This window comes from Drosophila innubila, assembly GCF_004354385.1.
Source record: "Drosophila innubila isolate TH190305 chromosome 2L unlocalized genomic scaffold, UK_Dinn_1.0 4_B_2L, whole genome shotgun sequence".
Lineage (NCBI taxonomy): Eukaryota > Metazoa > Arthropoda > Insecta > Diptera > Drosophilidae > Drosophila > Drosophila innubila.
Genome location: NW_022995372.1, coordinates 21,670,769 through 21,687,744, shown reverse-complemented (window position 1 = coordinate 21,687,744; position 16,976 = coordinate 21,670,769). Strand labels below are relative to the sequence as shown.

Sequence of the window (16,976 nt, the reverse complement as noted above, 5' to 3'; positions counted from 1 at the left end):
GCAACCCAGACTCCCAAAAACTCAGATACCCACAGACCCCAATGCATTTATTATCGCTCACAAAAGGCCATAACTTATATGAACATTTATTTTTTTGGGATTGTGCTCTCTGATCTGATTTTGTCTATCTAAATGCTTTGGCCAGAGGCTTAGTGATTGCCAGACTCTTGATGTTGTTAATAATAACGTAAGTTGTTATTACGCTTGTTCTTCATCTTGTTGTGTCGGGTGTTGTTGCTGTTGTTGTTGTTGTTGGTGTTGTTGTTGGAGGTGCTGGCAGGCGAGGTGTGATTTCTCAAGTGTAGGAGTCACGCAGCGCACAGCCGGCAACACTGGGCAGGCCATGGCCTGTGGTGCACCAGAGACATTGGATGCAGTCTGTGAGGGCATTAAGCTGCACTGTACTGTTTTCTGCATACCCTGTAGAATGCTCTGGCAGAATTGGGTATGTTTCAATTTCAATTGCAGTGGAGCAAAATATAAATCAGTTGATAATAAAAATAAATAATGACTGCGTTCATCAAAATGCATCAATCATATTTGTATAATTAAAAAAAAAAATTTGTAATTGTTTACTAATGAACGCGTTAATACCATTTTAACACAAAATATTTTTGTTTTTTAAAGTAGTTAAACAATTTGCCGCGGAATGCTTAACGAATTGGAAGCCAAGAGAGCAAAAATATAAATAATTATCTTTATTTTGTTGCTTCAAATTTAAAATCTCGTGATCTTTAGATTACATTAATATTATCTAGAATGAAATTTTCGGTTTCTTTATTGCAATCACATAATTTATCATGATAATAAACAACAATTCTTCACAAAAAGGCAACCAAGAACTCTGATAGAGTGACAAAAAATATCATCTTATTTGGAAAAGCTGTTTGAAATAATCCAAAAACTATAACAGTTTAAGAAAGCTCAGTTAAAATAAGCATTGTATGTTAACACATAAATTAACATTAACAGTAACAGCTTTGAATTAAAAGTGTATTTTTTTCATAAATTACATTCCTTCTAAACGAAATATATATAAATTTTATGTTAGAAAATAAATTTGTGATTTCTATAAATAAACGATAAAAGAATATGAAAATGGAAAAACAGAGGGAAACTCACAAGTCTTATATTCTCTATAGACTATGAAAAATGTTGATTTTTTTAATTTTTGTTTTTTTTTAGCAGACGGGCGGCCATTGTGCATGCCGTCTCTGTCTGTTGTGCGTTTCTCTAGCTGACTTAAGACTGGGAGAAAGAAGGAGAGAGCAATGCTTAGAATGAAGACGTGAATCGTGTTCACTTGAATGCAGCGTTGGGTGGGAACACCAAAGGGGAAGGTGAAGGGGAAGAGAGAAGAAAGGCAGACGCCAAATTAAATGCCAGGCGCGAAATTTTTATTATTTATACTAATATTGCAGACGCGAGGATTTGCTGCAGTACACAATTAGCACCTTTAAGTGAGGTGCAATCGACCCGATATAGTTTCCATTAACATTATATTGTTTTTTGTTTAAATAAGAAGATCGAGGGAACAGCCAGAAGTTTGAAAAGTGGAAGGCATTTCATTTGTATACAATTGAATGGTTTTTCATGGAAGATTTCAAGCATTTCTATGGAAATGAAATGATCGTCTTTGTATGTCTCTCAGACCCAAGATGCAGACAACATGCCAGACAAACTGGCGGGCCAAGTATTTGTAGCTGTAGCTGTAGCTGTATCTGTACCTGTATCTGGAACGAATCAACATCATTTCAAACACACATTAGATACAGAATACAGTATGCAACAGGCCCAACATGGCCAACAGATGTGCGCAACAGGCTCCCCTCTCTCTCTCTCAAAGGTCCGACAATACCCAAAAAGGTCTCTTCCACAAGGTTCGAAATGTCATTTGAAGTGTGGCTGGGCATTAAATCAAAGTCAGTCGATGTACAGAACAAAGCAACAGATGCCATCTCTCTTTCTCTCACATTCTGGTAGCACCGCCCGCTAGCATCTGACAGATATTCACATACAGACAAAGATACATTTGTATCTCTTGTATTTGCTGCATGGAAATTTCAGTTGGAATTGTACAAGAAATTTGTGTCAACGTGGGCGAGTCTCTTTTGTTAGTGTGTAAAAATAAGTCCAAAGGCATTTTGTATTTCTCAGCAACATGTGGACAAAAAAATGCTACAAATTCCGCTCTTTGTGAACGTTTTGCAATGCATCCAAAATTGTGAAACAAAAACCAAAAATAATTTAAGCGAAAAGAACCAAGATCCAGTTTGCAGTTCGTAATTCAACTTCAAAGTACTCTGTAGATACACTGTACGAAGACTATGTATCTGAAGACTATGCATCATTAACACTTGAGAGGTGTTGCCCCTATACGAAAATTCATCAAAGTGAAGTGCAATTAAGCATTCATCTCCTCACCTTTCCAGTGCAACGGATTTCTTGATTCTTTACGCTGCAACAACGTTCGCGTTTTTAGTTTTTCAGTTTTCAGACACTTCATTGCCTCAAGGTGAGGTGTTAAAGTTTTATGGAATTTCAACAACGATAAATTATAATTACACGCACCGCTGCGCATAAGTCAACCAGCGTACACACACTCACACACGCAACATGAAAGTGAATAATGGATGTGTAGTAAACTCCTTTGGAGCGTTGCGGACTTTAAACGCGTCAACTATAATTTGTAAATGCATTAAAAACTTTTCATTAACACCTTTGCTGATGTAAGTGTTAGTTGAATTTCTACAAATTACGCAAAATTAATTATTATATAGATTGTATCTAGGAGTTTCAACAATTCAAATACAAGAATAAATTCCATCTGTTAGAATCTAACCTTACACAAAATGTATACCTTAGATACTGTATTAAGTTTAGTTGATTTTCAACATCCTCGATAGTATAGGGTCTAGTTTGTCATGGAGATTAACAATTCCGTCAGAGTGTGAAAACATTTTTTTTTAAATATGCAATGCCTACCAACAATAGGTGAATGTTATTAACTAAAATATTGTGAACAAACGGATATCAATTAACACAATTTGCTAAGCAATAACGTTTCGTATTGTAAACAACCGAAAAATGTAAGTAAATTAATATAAAAAAAAAAAATGTTATACACATCTCCCCGACGGGGAATTGAACCCCGGTCTCCCGCGTGACAGGCGGGGATACTGTAATGCGAAAAATACACTATATTTCGTCTTCTTTCTATCTTTATAGAGAGGATGTTGTTAGTAACAATTAATAAATTGTTGTAGGGAAAACGAATTGAACGATACATTTGATACAGAAAATGCAAAAGAAGATACTTAAAGGTTTTGTAAAAAACACATAAAGAAAAAAAACGTTAAAAAAAAAAATTCAACCGATTTTCTTACAACACTTTTAAGCAACGCGTACCGTAATGCGAAAAAACTAACAAGGTGTATTATATTGGTGGTATATATTTATGCTTGTTTATTTCGTCTTCTTTTCAATTATTACTTAAGACTTTATAGAGAGTCGCACTGTATCATATAGCAATTATATAAATAACTCAGTAACATAATTTTAATAAATTTGTGGTAGGAAAACGAATTGAACGATAGCATTTTGATATCAGAAAATGCAAAGAAGATACTTAAAGGCTTTTGTAAAAAACACTACAAAGAAAAAAACCTTTACGTTAAAAAAAAATTCAACCCGATTTCTTACATTGTGGAGTAAGTGGCTGCAGCAACAATACGTTTTGGCGATACGCTCACAACATCCTCGATAGTATAGTGGTCAGTATCCCCGCCTGTCACGCGGGAGACCGGGTTCAATTCCGTCGGGAGAATGTGAAATTTTTTTTTAGTTTTTCATTTTGTTCGTAAATAAAATAAATATGTAGATGCTAAAATTATTATTCTTTTACATTTAGTTTAAGTAAATGGCAACAGATGCCATCTCTCTTTCTCTCACATTCTGGTAGCACCGCCCGCTAGCATCTGACAGATATTCACATACAGACAAAGATACATTTGTATCTTTGTATTTGCTGCGGAAATTTCAGTTGAATTGTACAAGAAATTTGTGTCAACGTGGGCGAGTCTCTTTTGTTAGTGTGTAAAATAAGTCCAAAGGCATTTTGTATTTCAGCAACATGTGGACAAAAAATGCTATACAAATTCCGCTCTTTGTGAACGTTTTGCAATGCATCCAAAATTGTGAAACAAAACCAAAAATAATTTAAGCGAAAAGAACCAAGATCCAGTTTGCAGTTCGTAATTCAACTTCAAAGTACTCTGTAGATACACTGTACGAAGACTATGTATCTGAAGACTATGCATCATTAACTTGAGAGGTGTTGCTATACGAAAATTCATCAAAGTGAAGTGCAATTAAGCATTCATCTCCTCACCTTCCAGTGCAACGGATTTCTTGATTCTTTACGCTGCAACAACGTTCGCGTTTTAGTTTTCAGTTTTCAGACACTTCATTGCCTCAAGGTGAGGTGTTAAAGTTTTATGGAATTTCAACAACGATAAATTATAATTACACGCACCGCTGCGCATAAGTCAACCAGCGTACACACACTCCACACACAACATGAAAGTGAATAATGGATGTGTAGTAAACTCCTTTGGAGCTGCGGACTTTAAACGCGTCAACTATAATTTGTAAATGCATTAAAAACTTTTCATTAACACCTTTGCTGATGTAAGTGTTAGTTGAATTTCTACAAATTACGCAAAATTAATTATTATATAGATTGTATCTAGGAGTTTCAACAATTCAAATACAAGAATAAACATCCATCTGTTAGAATCTAACCTACAAAAATGTTAGATACTGTATAATTTCATCCTCGATAGTACGCGGGAGACCGGGGTTCAATTCCCCGTCGGGGAGAGTGTGAAAACATTTTTTTTTTTAAATATGCAATGCCTACCAACAATAGGTGAATGTTATTAACTAAAATATTGTGAACAAACGGATATCAATTAACACAATTTGCTAAGCAATAACGTTTCGTATTGTAAACAATTTAAAAATGTAAGTAAATTAATATAAAAAAAAAAAATGTTATACACATCTCCCCGACGGGGAATTGAACCCCGGTCTCCCGCGTGACAGGCGGGGATACTGACCACTATACTATCGAGGATGTTGTTAATGGATTGACAAAAACACTTTTTAAGCAAACGCGTATTGATGCCAGACAGTTTTACTGCTTGTGCGAACTCATGAGCTGATACCGTAATGCGAAAAATACTAACAAGGTGTATTATATTGGTGGTATATATTTATGCTTGTTTATTTCGTCTTCTTTTCAATTATTACTTAAGACTTTATAGAGAGTCGCACTGTATCATATAGCAATATATAAATAACTCAGTAACATAATTTTAATAAATTTGTGGTAGGAAAACGATTGAACGATAGCATTTTGATATCAGAAAATGCAAAGAAGATACTTAAAGGCTTTTGTAAAAAACACTACAAAGAAAAAAACCTTTACGTTAAAAAAAAAATTCAACCCGATTTCTTACATTGTGGAAGTAAGTGGCTACGCTTAACAATACGTTTTGGCGATACGCTCACAACATCCTCGATAGTATAGTGGTCAGTATCCCCGCCTGTCACGCGGGAGACCGGGGTTCAATTCCCCGTCGGGGAGAATGTGAAATTTTTTTTTTTAGTTTTTCATTTTTGTTCGTAAATAAAATAAATATGTAGATGCTAAAAATTATTATTCTTTTTTACATTTAGTTTAAGTAAATGGCTTGCATATGCAATACCTACTTCGCGCAACAATAGGTGAATGTTATTAACTAATATATTGTGAACAAACGGAGACCAATTAATACAATTTGCTAAGCAATAACGTTTTGTATTGTAAGCAATTTTAAAATGTTAATAAATAAAAAAAAAAAAAAAGTTTTACAAATCTCCCCGACGGGGAATTGAACCCCGGTCTCCCGCGTGACAGGCGGGGATACTGACCACTATACTATCGAGGATGTTAACAACAGCTTGTCACAATGTGTATTTGAGCGCAGCAGAATGAAATTCACTGAACTCAATGTTAATTCGCGCTCTCTTTCTAGCTGTTCAACTCCACTCACCGATTTCCGTTGACTTCTCGTGTGTATTTGTTGTTGCTGCTGCGCTCTTTAACATAGATGCGGTAGCAGCCTCCAGAACTGTAAATTCTTCTGCTGTTTCATCAGCGGCTGTTAAATCGAAAACACTAAGCTCGCCTGCAAAATATTAAAAATAAATAAAGAACAATTGTTCATATTAAGTATTGGGAATGGAAAATCCGTGTATTGTGTTAAGTATTGTAAACAAAAGTCCGGAAAGAGCAGCTCGGCACTTGAGTTTTGCTCTTGCTGGCGACGGCGATGGCGCCAAACAAATGTCGATTAATAATTTGAACAACAACAATTGAAATGGCGTGGGGCGCCTGTAATATGAGTAAAGAACTGTCTTCAGTTTTCCTGCAGACAAACGGAAGAACGTAGGCCTCAAAGAAGAAAGAGAAATAGAGTGGGCTGAATGCAAGCGTGTGTCATAAACCTGGCCAAAAACGCAGTACGTAATTTGTTGCTTCCTTTTGCCAACTGACTAGACCAGTTATGTCGGGTCCACGCGCATCTTTAAGATAAGCTTTGACAGCTCTACGAAAATACGACTCGTTGTGATTCTGTCTTTGCTGCACGCAACAAGCGCTGTCTGCAAATGGCCGCGTGTGGCAAGAAGACTCCAATGAAATCTTGTCAGTTTTGACCAGGTTTAATCAAGAAAAAGCTGGTAATGTGATACTTAAAACGTTGTAGGCTATATTTTATTGCATATGAAAAGGTGGCAGCTTTAGATTAATTAGGAGGAGCAAAGGGAAAACATTTTTTGTTGATATAACGGGCAAAAATAAATTAATATACAATTTGATAACAATTGCTTATATGACCCAGTGGAAGCTTATCAAATGTTCTTTTGTTTATGATGCGTTTCATTTGAAGACCTTCCAGCCACTCGGCTCTCCAGTGTGTGTGTGTGCATGTGTTGTGCGTGTGTATGACAGAAAGCGACAAATGGAACGCACAAAAATTATGTTCAGGGCAATTATTTATGTGGCAGATAAAGGCGCTTGAGTAAGTGTCACAACACGGCGACCAACTTCCGTCTACCCTAATACAGGATCTAGCAAATTTAACATAAGATATGTAGTCATATTTCTTTACTACCTATAATTTTATTTTAGCTTAATTTAAAAAAAAGAGCTAAAATGTATTTTCATATTTTTAAGTTAAATTCTTCACAAGTGTGAAGAAAACTTTTAATTTAATAATAATAATAATTATAGACTCTACAAATTATTGGAAATATGAAACCGAAATATTAGAAATATGTAAACGTTTTCAGATCTAAGAATTTAAGCTGTAACTTAATTGTCATTTAGACAGTCAATCATTAAAATAAGCTATTAGGGTATTAACATAACGACTTGCGCAGTTCTGTTGCAATTTCAAGTATTTTCACTACTTCAAACTGCAGTCAAGCAAAAAATATGTAAGCAATTTGACAATATTACTGCGATGCAGTAAAACTCCACAGTCCGACTGATAAACGGCCCAGACAGAGTTTCCCCTAGACCCTCTTTGGAGTTCTGGAAAGGGGGCTAAGGCGTTAATTGATTAAATGGTTTTGCACTTACACCAAAGTTGAGTGTGTTATTCCCGTGGTTGGTTTCGCGCACACTCTTTAGTTGGCAGTTACATAAACCATCTATCAAACTCACTTGACATAACGCAGTAATTAACAGTTTTGTACTTGGGGGATGGGAAAAAAGAATATAATTTCCGAGAAATAAAAAAGCAAAACAGAAACTGAAAAACGTGACTGGCACATAGTGGGTGCAGTGGGTACAACTCCAAAGAAGGTTCCATTCAAACTCATTTCATATGCAACAGGCGACAAGCCTAACCATAAAGTGCAACAACACAAACAAATTAGAGCAATGCGTGTTAGGGGAACGATAACGATGACGATGACGATGACAATCAATCAATATGCATATTGCGATGATATAGTTCGCGTCGTTCGCATCGGATCGCATCAAAAGAATTACAATTACGTAGAAATAAAAGCTAATGCCAACTGAATGCCTAATGCAATTCATTTGGCAAGCTGCCCCAATTATTTGGTCAAAACTTGATTAATTACACAACGTGCGTCCAGAGTCGGGTGTGGTCTGTCTCGGTTCTCATTGTTGACCAACGACTATCCTTTATTCCCCTTCAAGTTGTGATTCGGTAGCCAAATTGAAAACACTTCAAATATTCTTGAGATAAGCGCAGGGCGAGCGTGAATGAGCCATAAATAATGAATTCATTGAAATATCAATAAAAATAAAAAAAATTTCTGCCAATTATAATTATCATATGCATAATTCCTATGCTTATTCACTTCTTTAGCAAATGGGAGATTGATTGATAGCAATCATAACTCCATAAATATTTTTAATCATTCATCAAGTAACTTGGACAATTTTGAAAATAGTTCGCACGATAAAAAAATATGCAATTGGTTTATTATCTTTTTTATTAATTTATGTGATCTTTAAGTTCATGCAGCCTTTTCACACATTAGGAAAAAAATTTGTTTTCTTGAACCACTAACCTCCCCAACAAAGTTAGTTTCACTTGAGAAACATAGCAAGTCTCTAAACAACATCAAAAATTGGGTCGCCAGACGAAAAAAGACTTAAGCCTCATGCACTTTTCATGCAATTAAAAATTCAAATTTTGCCAAAAGATAAAATAATTCAAGTAGGAACTGTCACATTGTGAATGGCTGCGAAGTACCCTATTAATTGTATATTTAACATAAGATTATTACAAACATTAAGCAGAAAGTGTAAGAAAATTATCTAACCTAAAATATAGTAAAAGTTTCATTTTGGGAAAGTTTTTAAACATTTAATATATATTTTAGTATATTAAAATATTCTTTTATCTTGTTCCAAGATATTACAATAATTTACTTTCTTTTATGAGATACTTAATTTTTTTTGATATACTAGATATCCTATATTTTAATGACTCATTATATCTTTTGTTTTTGAAATTTCCTAATAACAGGGTATTAAAGGCAAACAGTAACGCTGCAGCCTTTATACTACATCGAGCTAAAATAGATCAAAGTGCATTTTGTTTTCTTTATTTTCTTTTTTTGGTTTTCCGATTTAGATTTGGTTGAAGAATATGCAAAAATATGCTTTGACTCACTGAGAAAATGAAGAGGAGTAGAAGGAGAAATGTGGTGCAAGTGATGCATGCCCCATAGAGCTAAGACCCGACTGTGTGCTGTCTATCAACGCCTCGAGTCCATGCTAAATGAGCTGCAGCACACACCCACAACTCGCCCCGGGTTTCTTCCCCTCTCCTCGTTTTCTCTGCATTAGTCAAAAAAAATGCGTAAATGAAATCAATTAAAATTCCGCACGGCACACGGAATGGACAAGAGCCCGGCCGTATTTACATACATTTTTTTTGGCCTAATGAAGGCACGTCTCCACACATGGACGTGAACGTCATCAGCGTCAGCTGCAAGTGGTTCTCTGTAGAACTGAGAGGCAATCCAATCAGACTGTGCCCCGTTGCCACTTGAAATTTGTTTACAACAACTTGGGGCACACTGATTGCCGCTTGGTCATCCCACAGCCAGAGTTGCCATTGGAGCAGCTCTTCACAATTTTATTTTCTTCTCTTTGTGAATGCAACACAATGCGGCTTTAATTTTCTTTGGGGTTCTGCACGAAATGAAAACTCATCGTATAATAACACAATTAATGGACGGTTCTTATGTCAAAAGGGAGGGAGATCAAGAGTGAAGGCAACTCTGCAGGTGTTGCCAGTTTCGACACGCCATAGAGCGACTGCAATCACAAATCATCTTCATCTTCATCATTATCTTTATCGTCATCTTTACCCCTTATGACGTTGCCATAACACGTCAATTCAATTCGCATGTGATCCATCCTTAATTCCATCCACCTCATGACAATAAAGATATACTCGTATTATGGCATTTAAACATCTTCCGTTTAACATAATTGGAACTAATCCGAGTGGAATCCGTTTATTGCAAAAATGTTTTTTCCATCGTATTCTAATAATAATCATTAATTTTACTAGTCTCGACTCATTAAATAAAATAACATAATTATGAATGGGTCGTAGGAATATTTTAGTTGCTTCAAATAACTGCAATTTCCAATTGTGCAACTTAACGAGATATTTTACAATTACTTGTAAAGACGTAGAATATGAGGATGAAACGAATTGAGGTTTATGTCCCAAAGATATCGTAAGATAAACAATAAAGACCATCTATAGTGCTTCTACTTGAGATTATCCACTAAAGAGTATAGAACTAGAATAACTTATAATGACTTTATTACAATTAGAACTAAGAAAAATTATAAATATTGTTAATCCTAATACAAATTTTGGATTAATCAGTATTTATTTAATTCTATAATATTAGTTATAAATATAGAACTATTTGAAGAGAATAATTAGAAAATATTTTATTATAGTAATAAACAATTTTTTTAGCATCAAAATTCAGTCTATTAGAGCAAGACATTTCTATATGGAGAAGGCCACCCAAGACAATTAGCTGGTCGGCTGGTGTAGCATATTGATTATTTATTTAATCATAGTTCATTCATGTGCACGTTTTGTATTTTTCAAAATATTTTCATTGGTATTTATTTGCTTGGCATCAAACCCAACGTCAAAAGAGTTTTGACTGACGTTTGATTTGTAATTGAAATGGCAGCCGCATAATTTGTAGATTTGTTTATATTTTTCTTGTACTCGTACATAGAATAAGAAAACACATTTTGGGTGGTCCCCGAAACGGCATCGTGTGTTGGTATGTGTGGAACTTTTGCGCAATGTTCTCAATTTCAAAGGCTAGACACATAATTGAAGATTTCCTGTCTCGTCCAAAGTGAATTACGCGACGTTTGCGATCGACAACAACAACAACAGTTACAACAACGAGAAAGACTGTCAGAAGATTCAGAAGAGAGAGAATAAAGCAAAAAGCACTTTAAATTGAATAATGTCACCCAAAAGCAATGACGATACCGCATTTGGACACGGGTTGGGGATGCTGAGACGGCGATTTGATGCTCTGAATGGTTGAATGGATGATGAGGATGCTCATCACAACTTGCTGATCATACTAAGTATGTCAACTGCCACGTCGGCAAGTAATTCAATCCGGCACAGTACAAGTGTGAAGAGGTGCATATGATTTTGACAGAGAACAATCTTTAAAATACATTAAAGTATGTGTATATATTAAATTTCATATGAATGACAGCAAAGATACAGCATCTCGCAGATACACACATATAATATAGACCACTGGGTAAAGGAAAAAAAGGGTCGTCATCATATTGAAGTGTGCTTGTGAAGGCAGACAAAAAAGAAAGGGGAGAGCTCGTATACCTCTTTTCTTTCAAATATCTTTGCTTTCACAGCAATCTTCTTCCAAAGTGTTTTCAAACCGAAATGAAAGGAAACGCACGAAGCTGCCGTATTTTAACATATGAGCATTCATACATAGGATTCAAAAATACTAAATACATAAAGCTTCTTATAAAGGCTGAACAACTAAACTAATTCATTAAACTAATTTCAAAATTGCAGTTTGCATTAGATGTCGTCGTGAGAGAGATACTCTTTTTTAACTGTTTATTAGAGCTTACAATAATAATAATTATTTTAGTTTGGTGCTAATCAGTGCCTTGCATTGTTGTAGATAAGAGATTCATAACAAATAACAAAAGTATCAAATTTTCAACGCTTCATAATTTGCTTGTTTTGCAATGTTCCCATTCGTTTTTCATTTACGATTTTGCCATTCAATTCCAACGGCCTCCGTGGCGCAATTGGTTAGCGCGTTCGGCTGTTAACCGAAAGGTTGGTGGTTCGAGTCCACCCGGGGGCGCAATTACTTTTTTATAAATTCAAAATTTTTAAGTTTTTTATTATATAAGTCCTTTTTTTTATTATTATGATTAACCAATTAAATTTTTACATTATTATTATTGTATATTAAAGATATTTTAAGTTTTGCTTTGGTCACTGGGCTCAATTTGACAAACATTGCTAGTTAAAATTTTGTAAAAAATAGTCTGGGGAGAAGGGAAAACTACAGTTATTTGCAAAACTTTTGTCATAAACAGCTAACGAATAAATGTTAATAAAATGGATTGCAGAAACAGCAAAGTATAAACATAAAATAAGCAAATTAAGCATTTTTAATGGGTTAAAAAAGGTATACTATAATAAATAATTGTTAACCTACTTAGTCTTCTATAAATTCTTAAATCTACATTAAATAACTTAATAGACATGCATAAATTGTAGAAATCTTATTTGGAAATAATTAACAAACTTTATTTAACAAAATGCTGGAAACTCCTACATAAAAAACTTAGCTTTTAACTGTTGTAGCTAGAAAACAATAGAATCAACTTTTACTCCACTCAAAAGGCCTCGAGGTATGCGCTGCTGGGTACCCGCAATAAAAACAAATGTATAAAAAATTTGTTATGCACAGACAAGAGACTCAGTATGAAAAAAATGGAACAAGATCGATGATCAGAGGAATTTACACAGCTTTTGTACAATATTTGATAAAGAAAAAAACTACAAATCAGAAAGAGAAGTCTGCTCGACTAATAGTTACCCTTTGAAAGACAGACAATAAGAGGTATACAATTCAATACCACATGTTAGAAAGTAGATTATTCTATGCCTAATTTGCAAGCCATACGGAAACTGTTATCTGTCGGCTGATTAATGACCAAACACGGCCCACAACACGTGGCCAAAATGGCCGCAAACAAATGATGCAGATCAGCAAAGGAAATGAAAATACGTAAAGAAACAGTATAAGACAAAAGCAATTGAAGCAACTCAAGCGAATAAAGTCAAGAGGGCAAAGATTGAATTGGATTGCGGCAGCAGAAGTTCCAATCGTAGCGGGTGAAATGTTAATGCAACAATTATTTTGCAACAGAAGTTATAATGCAGATTGCTTGATAAATGCAAATGCTAAAAATGAAACTGTGCTTGCGTCTATTTTTTTCGGAATTCTTATAGAAAACATTAATGGATGATGCTATCGATAGGTTCGTTTTAATTAGAACCAACACAAAAGCAGCCCCTTTGTTAAAAAACCAAGTACATAAGATTTCAATTTTTTTATATAGAGCCTTTATTTAAAATTGTATAGAAAAAAATTATATATATAAAATAATATATCATAATTTAATCATATTTCTCTTAAGAATCTCGTAGATTTCATATGAAATGCATTTTCTTCAAAAATAATTTTTTAGGTTTATGAAGTCAAGTAACAATAACAATAATTGAGAAATTTCACTTATTATTTTTTTTTACATTATAAAACCAAGATTTGATCCAAAACATTTTCCAAAATATGCAATATCTAAAAATACCACTTTTTTTTAATTTTGTACACTAAACATATGTATTATGGATTATTTTTTTGTTTAAAATTTTTGGGCCAATCATCTTTCATGTAATATCGATAATTGAATAGCTCTAGGAGATGTCTGTTGGGCGTGTCAAGTTACACAGTTGTAGAACGTGTGGAGCGTGCCTCATAATTGGCTAAAACAGCAGCAACAGCAGCCAACGGCAATTATTTGGACAATGTAGTAAACGGTTTTTGAGGTTTCCACATAACTGGCCCAAAACGCTAACAAGCAAAAAACTGTTGACCAAAAATGAAGGCTCGCAATGCGCGTACAACGAGTCACAAAAGCAAACAGAAATGACACATCAGATAAGGCAATATCACCTACCGGGCCCAAAAACCAACCAAACTGGCCAAGCACAAGGAGAAGGAGAAGTCGATGGAGGCGTATAGGGATCGGGGGTGGAGGTGGAGGTGAAGTTGGAGTCTGTGGCGACGCGACGCCGTTTGTCTGCAACGTTTGCCACAAGATGCAACAATTGATTGCAGGCAAAATACAATGTGGAGGCTGCTGCTGCTGCTGCTGGTTTAGCTCTCAGGGTCGTTGCACAGCAGCCAATCCTCCTGCTCCATCCTCTCTCTCCCTCTGCCCTCTGCTCTCATCAGTTGTCGGCCTGCATTTGTACTTAGCAATGCAAAAGACGCGACGTTGTTGTCGTTGTCGTTGTTGTCGCTGCTTACACGAAGTACAACACAAATTGTGGTGTCGAACAACATGTTCCTTTGGATTCCCCTCTCCGATCTTTGCTACAATGGACAGACGACGGCGTTGCCTGCTCACATTTTGGGTGCTTTTTTGAAGGAAAGTCTAATTGACGAGCGCCTCGTTGTTGTTGTTGTTGTTCTTGTTCTCGGTCCCGGCCTAGACACGCATGCCTATGCCCCATAATGAGGCAGTCGCCACTGCCAAAAGACTTTTCCATAGTCTGCAGTCTTCGGTCTACAGTCTACACTCTATAGTCTTCAGTTAGCCATGCCTAATCCCATTCGCAGTCTCAGTTCTCGCACAATGGTTAATGGCAGCTTCCCCCAGGAGACGCCACTGTTGAATGTTGAGTGTGCAACGTTTTGACGCATGAATAAGTGATGCCAATTTTCAAGGCTTTTGGCATTGGCCAAGAGCTAAGTTGTCATTGCCATTAAAACCTCTGTTGCACAGTGGTTAAGAAACGTTCGAAAACTCTAGCTTAATCCCGTAAAAGTACCAATCAATTATAATTTATATTAATTTATAAAGTAGAGTGAAACTATCGCATTTACTTTAAAGAAGCCTGTAACATTATTATTAAAAAATTTTTTAAATTTTTTATTCGTCTAAGTAAAGTTAAAAAATATCTAAATATTTAATTTTTTAAGAAAATTGTGATTTTATTTTTTAAGAGAACTCTTCAATAATTGCGGGATATAAAAAAATTATAACTGCCTCTTAAATTCTTCCAAAGTGATTGAAAATTTAGAATTCAAGTTGACGTATTTCAGCAAAAGGTCACAAGAAAACCTAAAGAAATAAATTGCAATTGGAGGTTGAAGGTTGGGGGAGACTTAACTGCCTTTTTTTGTTGGTGTTGCTCTTTAGCACTTCACGTGCGAAATGAGGAAAGGCGAAAAAATAAAATAAAAAAACAGAACAGAAAATGGCAACTTTAAATTAGGCTTGACAAGATAAATGATCAGACTGATCAGGCTGTGAATTGTAGTGACTGCTTTGCAATGGAGATGGAATGATGGAATACAAAAAGAGAAGACCCTACAACTGACCCCCATGGTAGGTAGTCTCTCATTATGTTGCTCTTCGTTCGCTTTTGACTGTTATTTCAATTCTTCAGGCTCAGAGAGTCGTCGTTTTTTGCACTTGAAATTGAAATTGCAGCGGAAAAGGCCGCTAAGTGTATATAATTTGTTGGGGAGGGAGTCTCTGGATGCAATTTGTAATTTGCAATTGGCAATGGCATCGAGGCGTTGAAAGGCTTATTAAAAGAAATTTGCAATTACAATGTTGAGGCAAGCGGGAAAGAGAGAGAGAGAGACAGAGAGAGAGACAATGAGAGCGAGAGAGAATTCGATGGTTATGTTGAGATTTGCCAACGTCTACGTTTTAAAGTCCATTTATGTTATTTGCTGGTTCTGTTTTCTTCAGCTTCAGCTTCGGCTTATTTTTCTTATTCTTCTTCTGCGGGTCTTATAAGGCCTACCACAATGGGGCTGGCACGAAACTCCACTTTTAGAAGGCACCTTATCTGTGCAACGGCATCATTTTTTCACACCAGGCAACGTCCACAGTCAGCTTTAAAGGGCAAAAGCAGCAACAGCGCACAAACGGCATAAATATTATGGCCAAGTTTGCAAAGCCGGGACTAACAGATCTCATATCGGCCAGAGTACGTGGCTCAGGCAATGCCATGAAATGCTTAAACATAAATTCAACAACAACAACAACAACGATTGCGAATACGAGAAGGCAGCAAACTGCAGCTGCCAGACTGTAGTCTGGCTTATACTAAAAGTCAGGTCCGGTCCTGGCTAGTCGATTTCCCTCTGAAGATTAGTACGCGACATAGAGACTGCAACTGCGAGTGGGATTTGCTTTTGCTCTGTGTCTGTTGACCCTGATCATCAGCCAAGAAAGAACGAACGAGCTCGACTGCAATTCAAACTGCAGCATTAGGAAGAGTAAGATAGAGAGAATAAAACAAAAGAGATGCAGTTAAAGACAGCTCGTCCTTATGGTCAAGCGCATTGTTCCTATTGCAAAACTTTGCTATCAATTATCGATTAGACTGGCTTAAATGATCTGGTTCAATGCACTTTTAACGCTTATTACAGACCAGAAATTACATTATGAACAGCATTTGTTACGCTTAAATGATGCACGCCCCTTCAAAAATCACAAACACAACAAAAATAAAAAATAATAAAAAAAAAAGGCGGTCAACTGTACCAAGCGCAAAAATAAAAGGTGTGAAATTTGCTGCCTCTGCATATTCCCCAAAGGGCCACCAAAAGGCTTCCTTTTCATTTTTTACGTTTCTTTTTTGGTTTTTGCTTTTTGAGGACAGCTCCTAAGAATTTTATTTAATACCAAGGCAATTCGCCAGGCCGCAAAACGTGGCAGGAATTTTAAATGTGTTTCAAGCTGCAGCCGCAATAAAATCAAACTTAAGTCATATTCGACTTGCAGATATCCTTTAGACAAAGTGTGACTTGTGATCGTACTGAAAGTCTCAGAATTAGCTAACAAATATTCTTCAATTCGATGGATCTGAAAGTTTAAATATTATATTAAAATTTCGCAATTCAAAAATAAAAATCAAAGATTTACCTCTTAAAATGCAGATTAACAATATTCCCAAGTAAACCAATATATTTGCTTAAAAATCAATGAAACTATCGTTAGATGTGGGACTATCGCGTTA

At 35.7% G+C, this 16,976-nt stretch overlaps 1 protein-coding gene and 4 non-coding genes across 6 annotated transcripts in view; 2 read left to right on the top strand and 3 right to left on the bottom strand.

Moving 5' to 3' along the window:
* Window positions 1-16,976, bottom strand: part of LOC117782071 (bone morphogenetic protein receptor type-1B) — a 58,119-nt gene that overhangs the window by 22,214 nt on the left and 18,929 nt on the right. For both annotated transcript variants that reach the window (XR_004617225.1, XM_034619009.1), the window contains exon 2: window positions 6,099-6,233. Coding sequence is in view for 1 of the 2 variants with exons in the window: in XM_034619009.1 (XP_034474900.1) it covers window positions 6,099-6,233 (135 nt within the window). In the remaining variant the exon portion in view is untranslated. The remainder of the gene's footprint in view (window positions 1-6,098; window positions 6,234-16,976) is intronic.
* Window positions 5,066-5,137, bottom strand: Trnad-guc. Its single transcript has one exon. It is a non-coding gene; the product is annotated as a tRNA-Asp (tRNA).
* Trnad-guc lies at window positions 5,579-5,650 on the top strand. Its single transcript has one exon. It is a non-coding gene; the product is annotated as a tRNA-Asp (tRNA).
* Trnad-guc lies at window positions 5,922-5,993 on the bottom strand. The gene has a single exon. It is a non-coding gene; the product is annotated as a tRNA-Asp (tRNA).
* On the top strand, window positions 11,930-12,003 carry Trnan-guu. Its single transcript has one exon. It is a non-coding gene; the product is annotated as a tRNA-Asn (tRNA).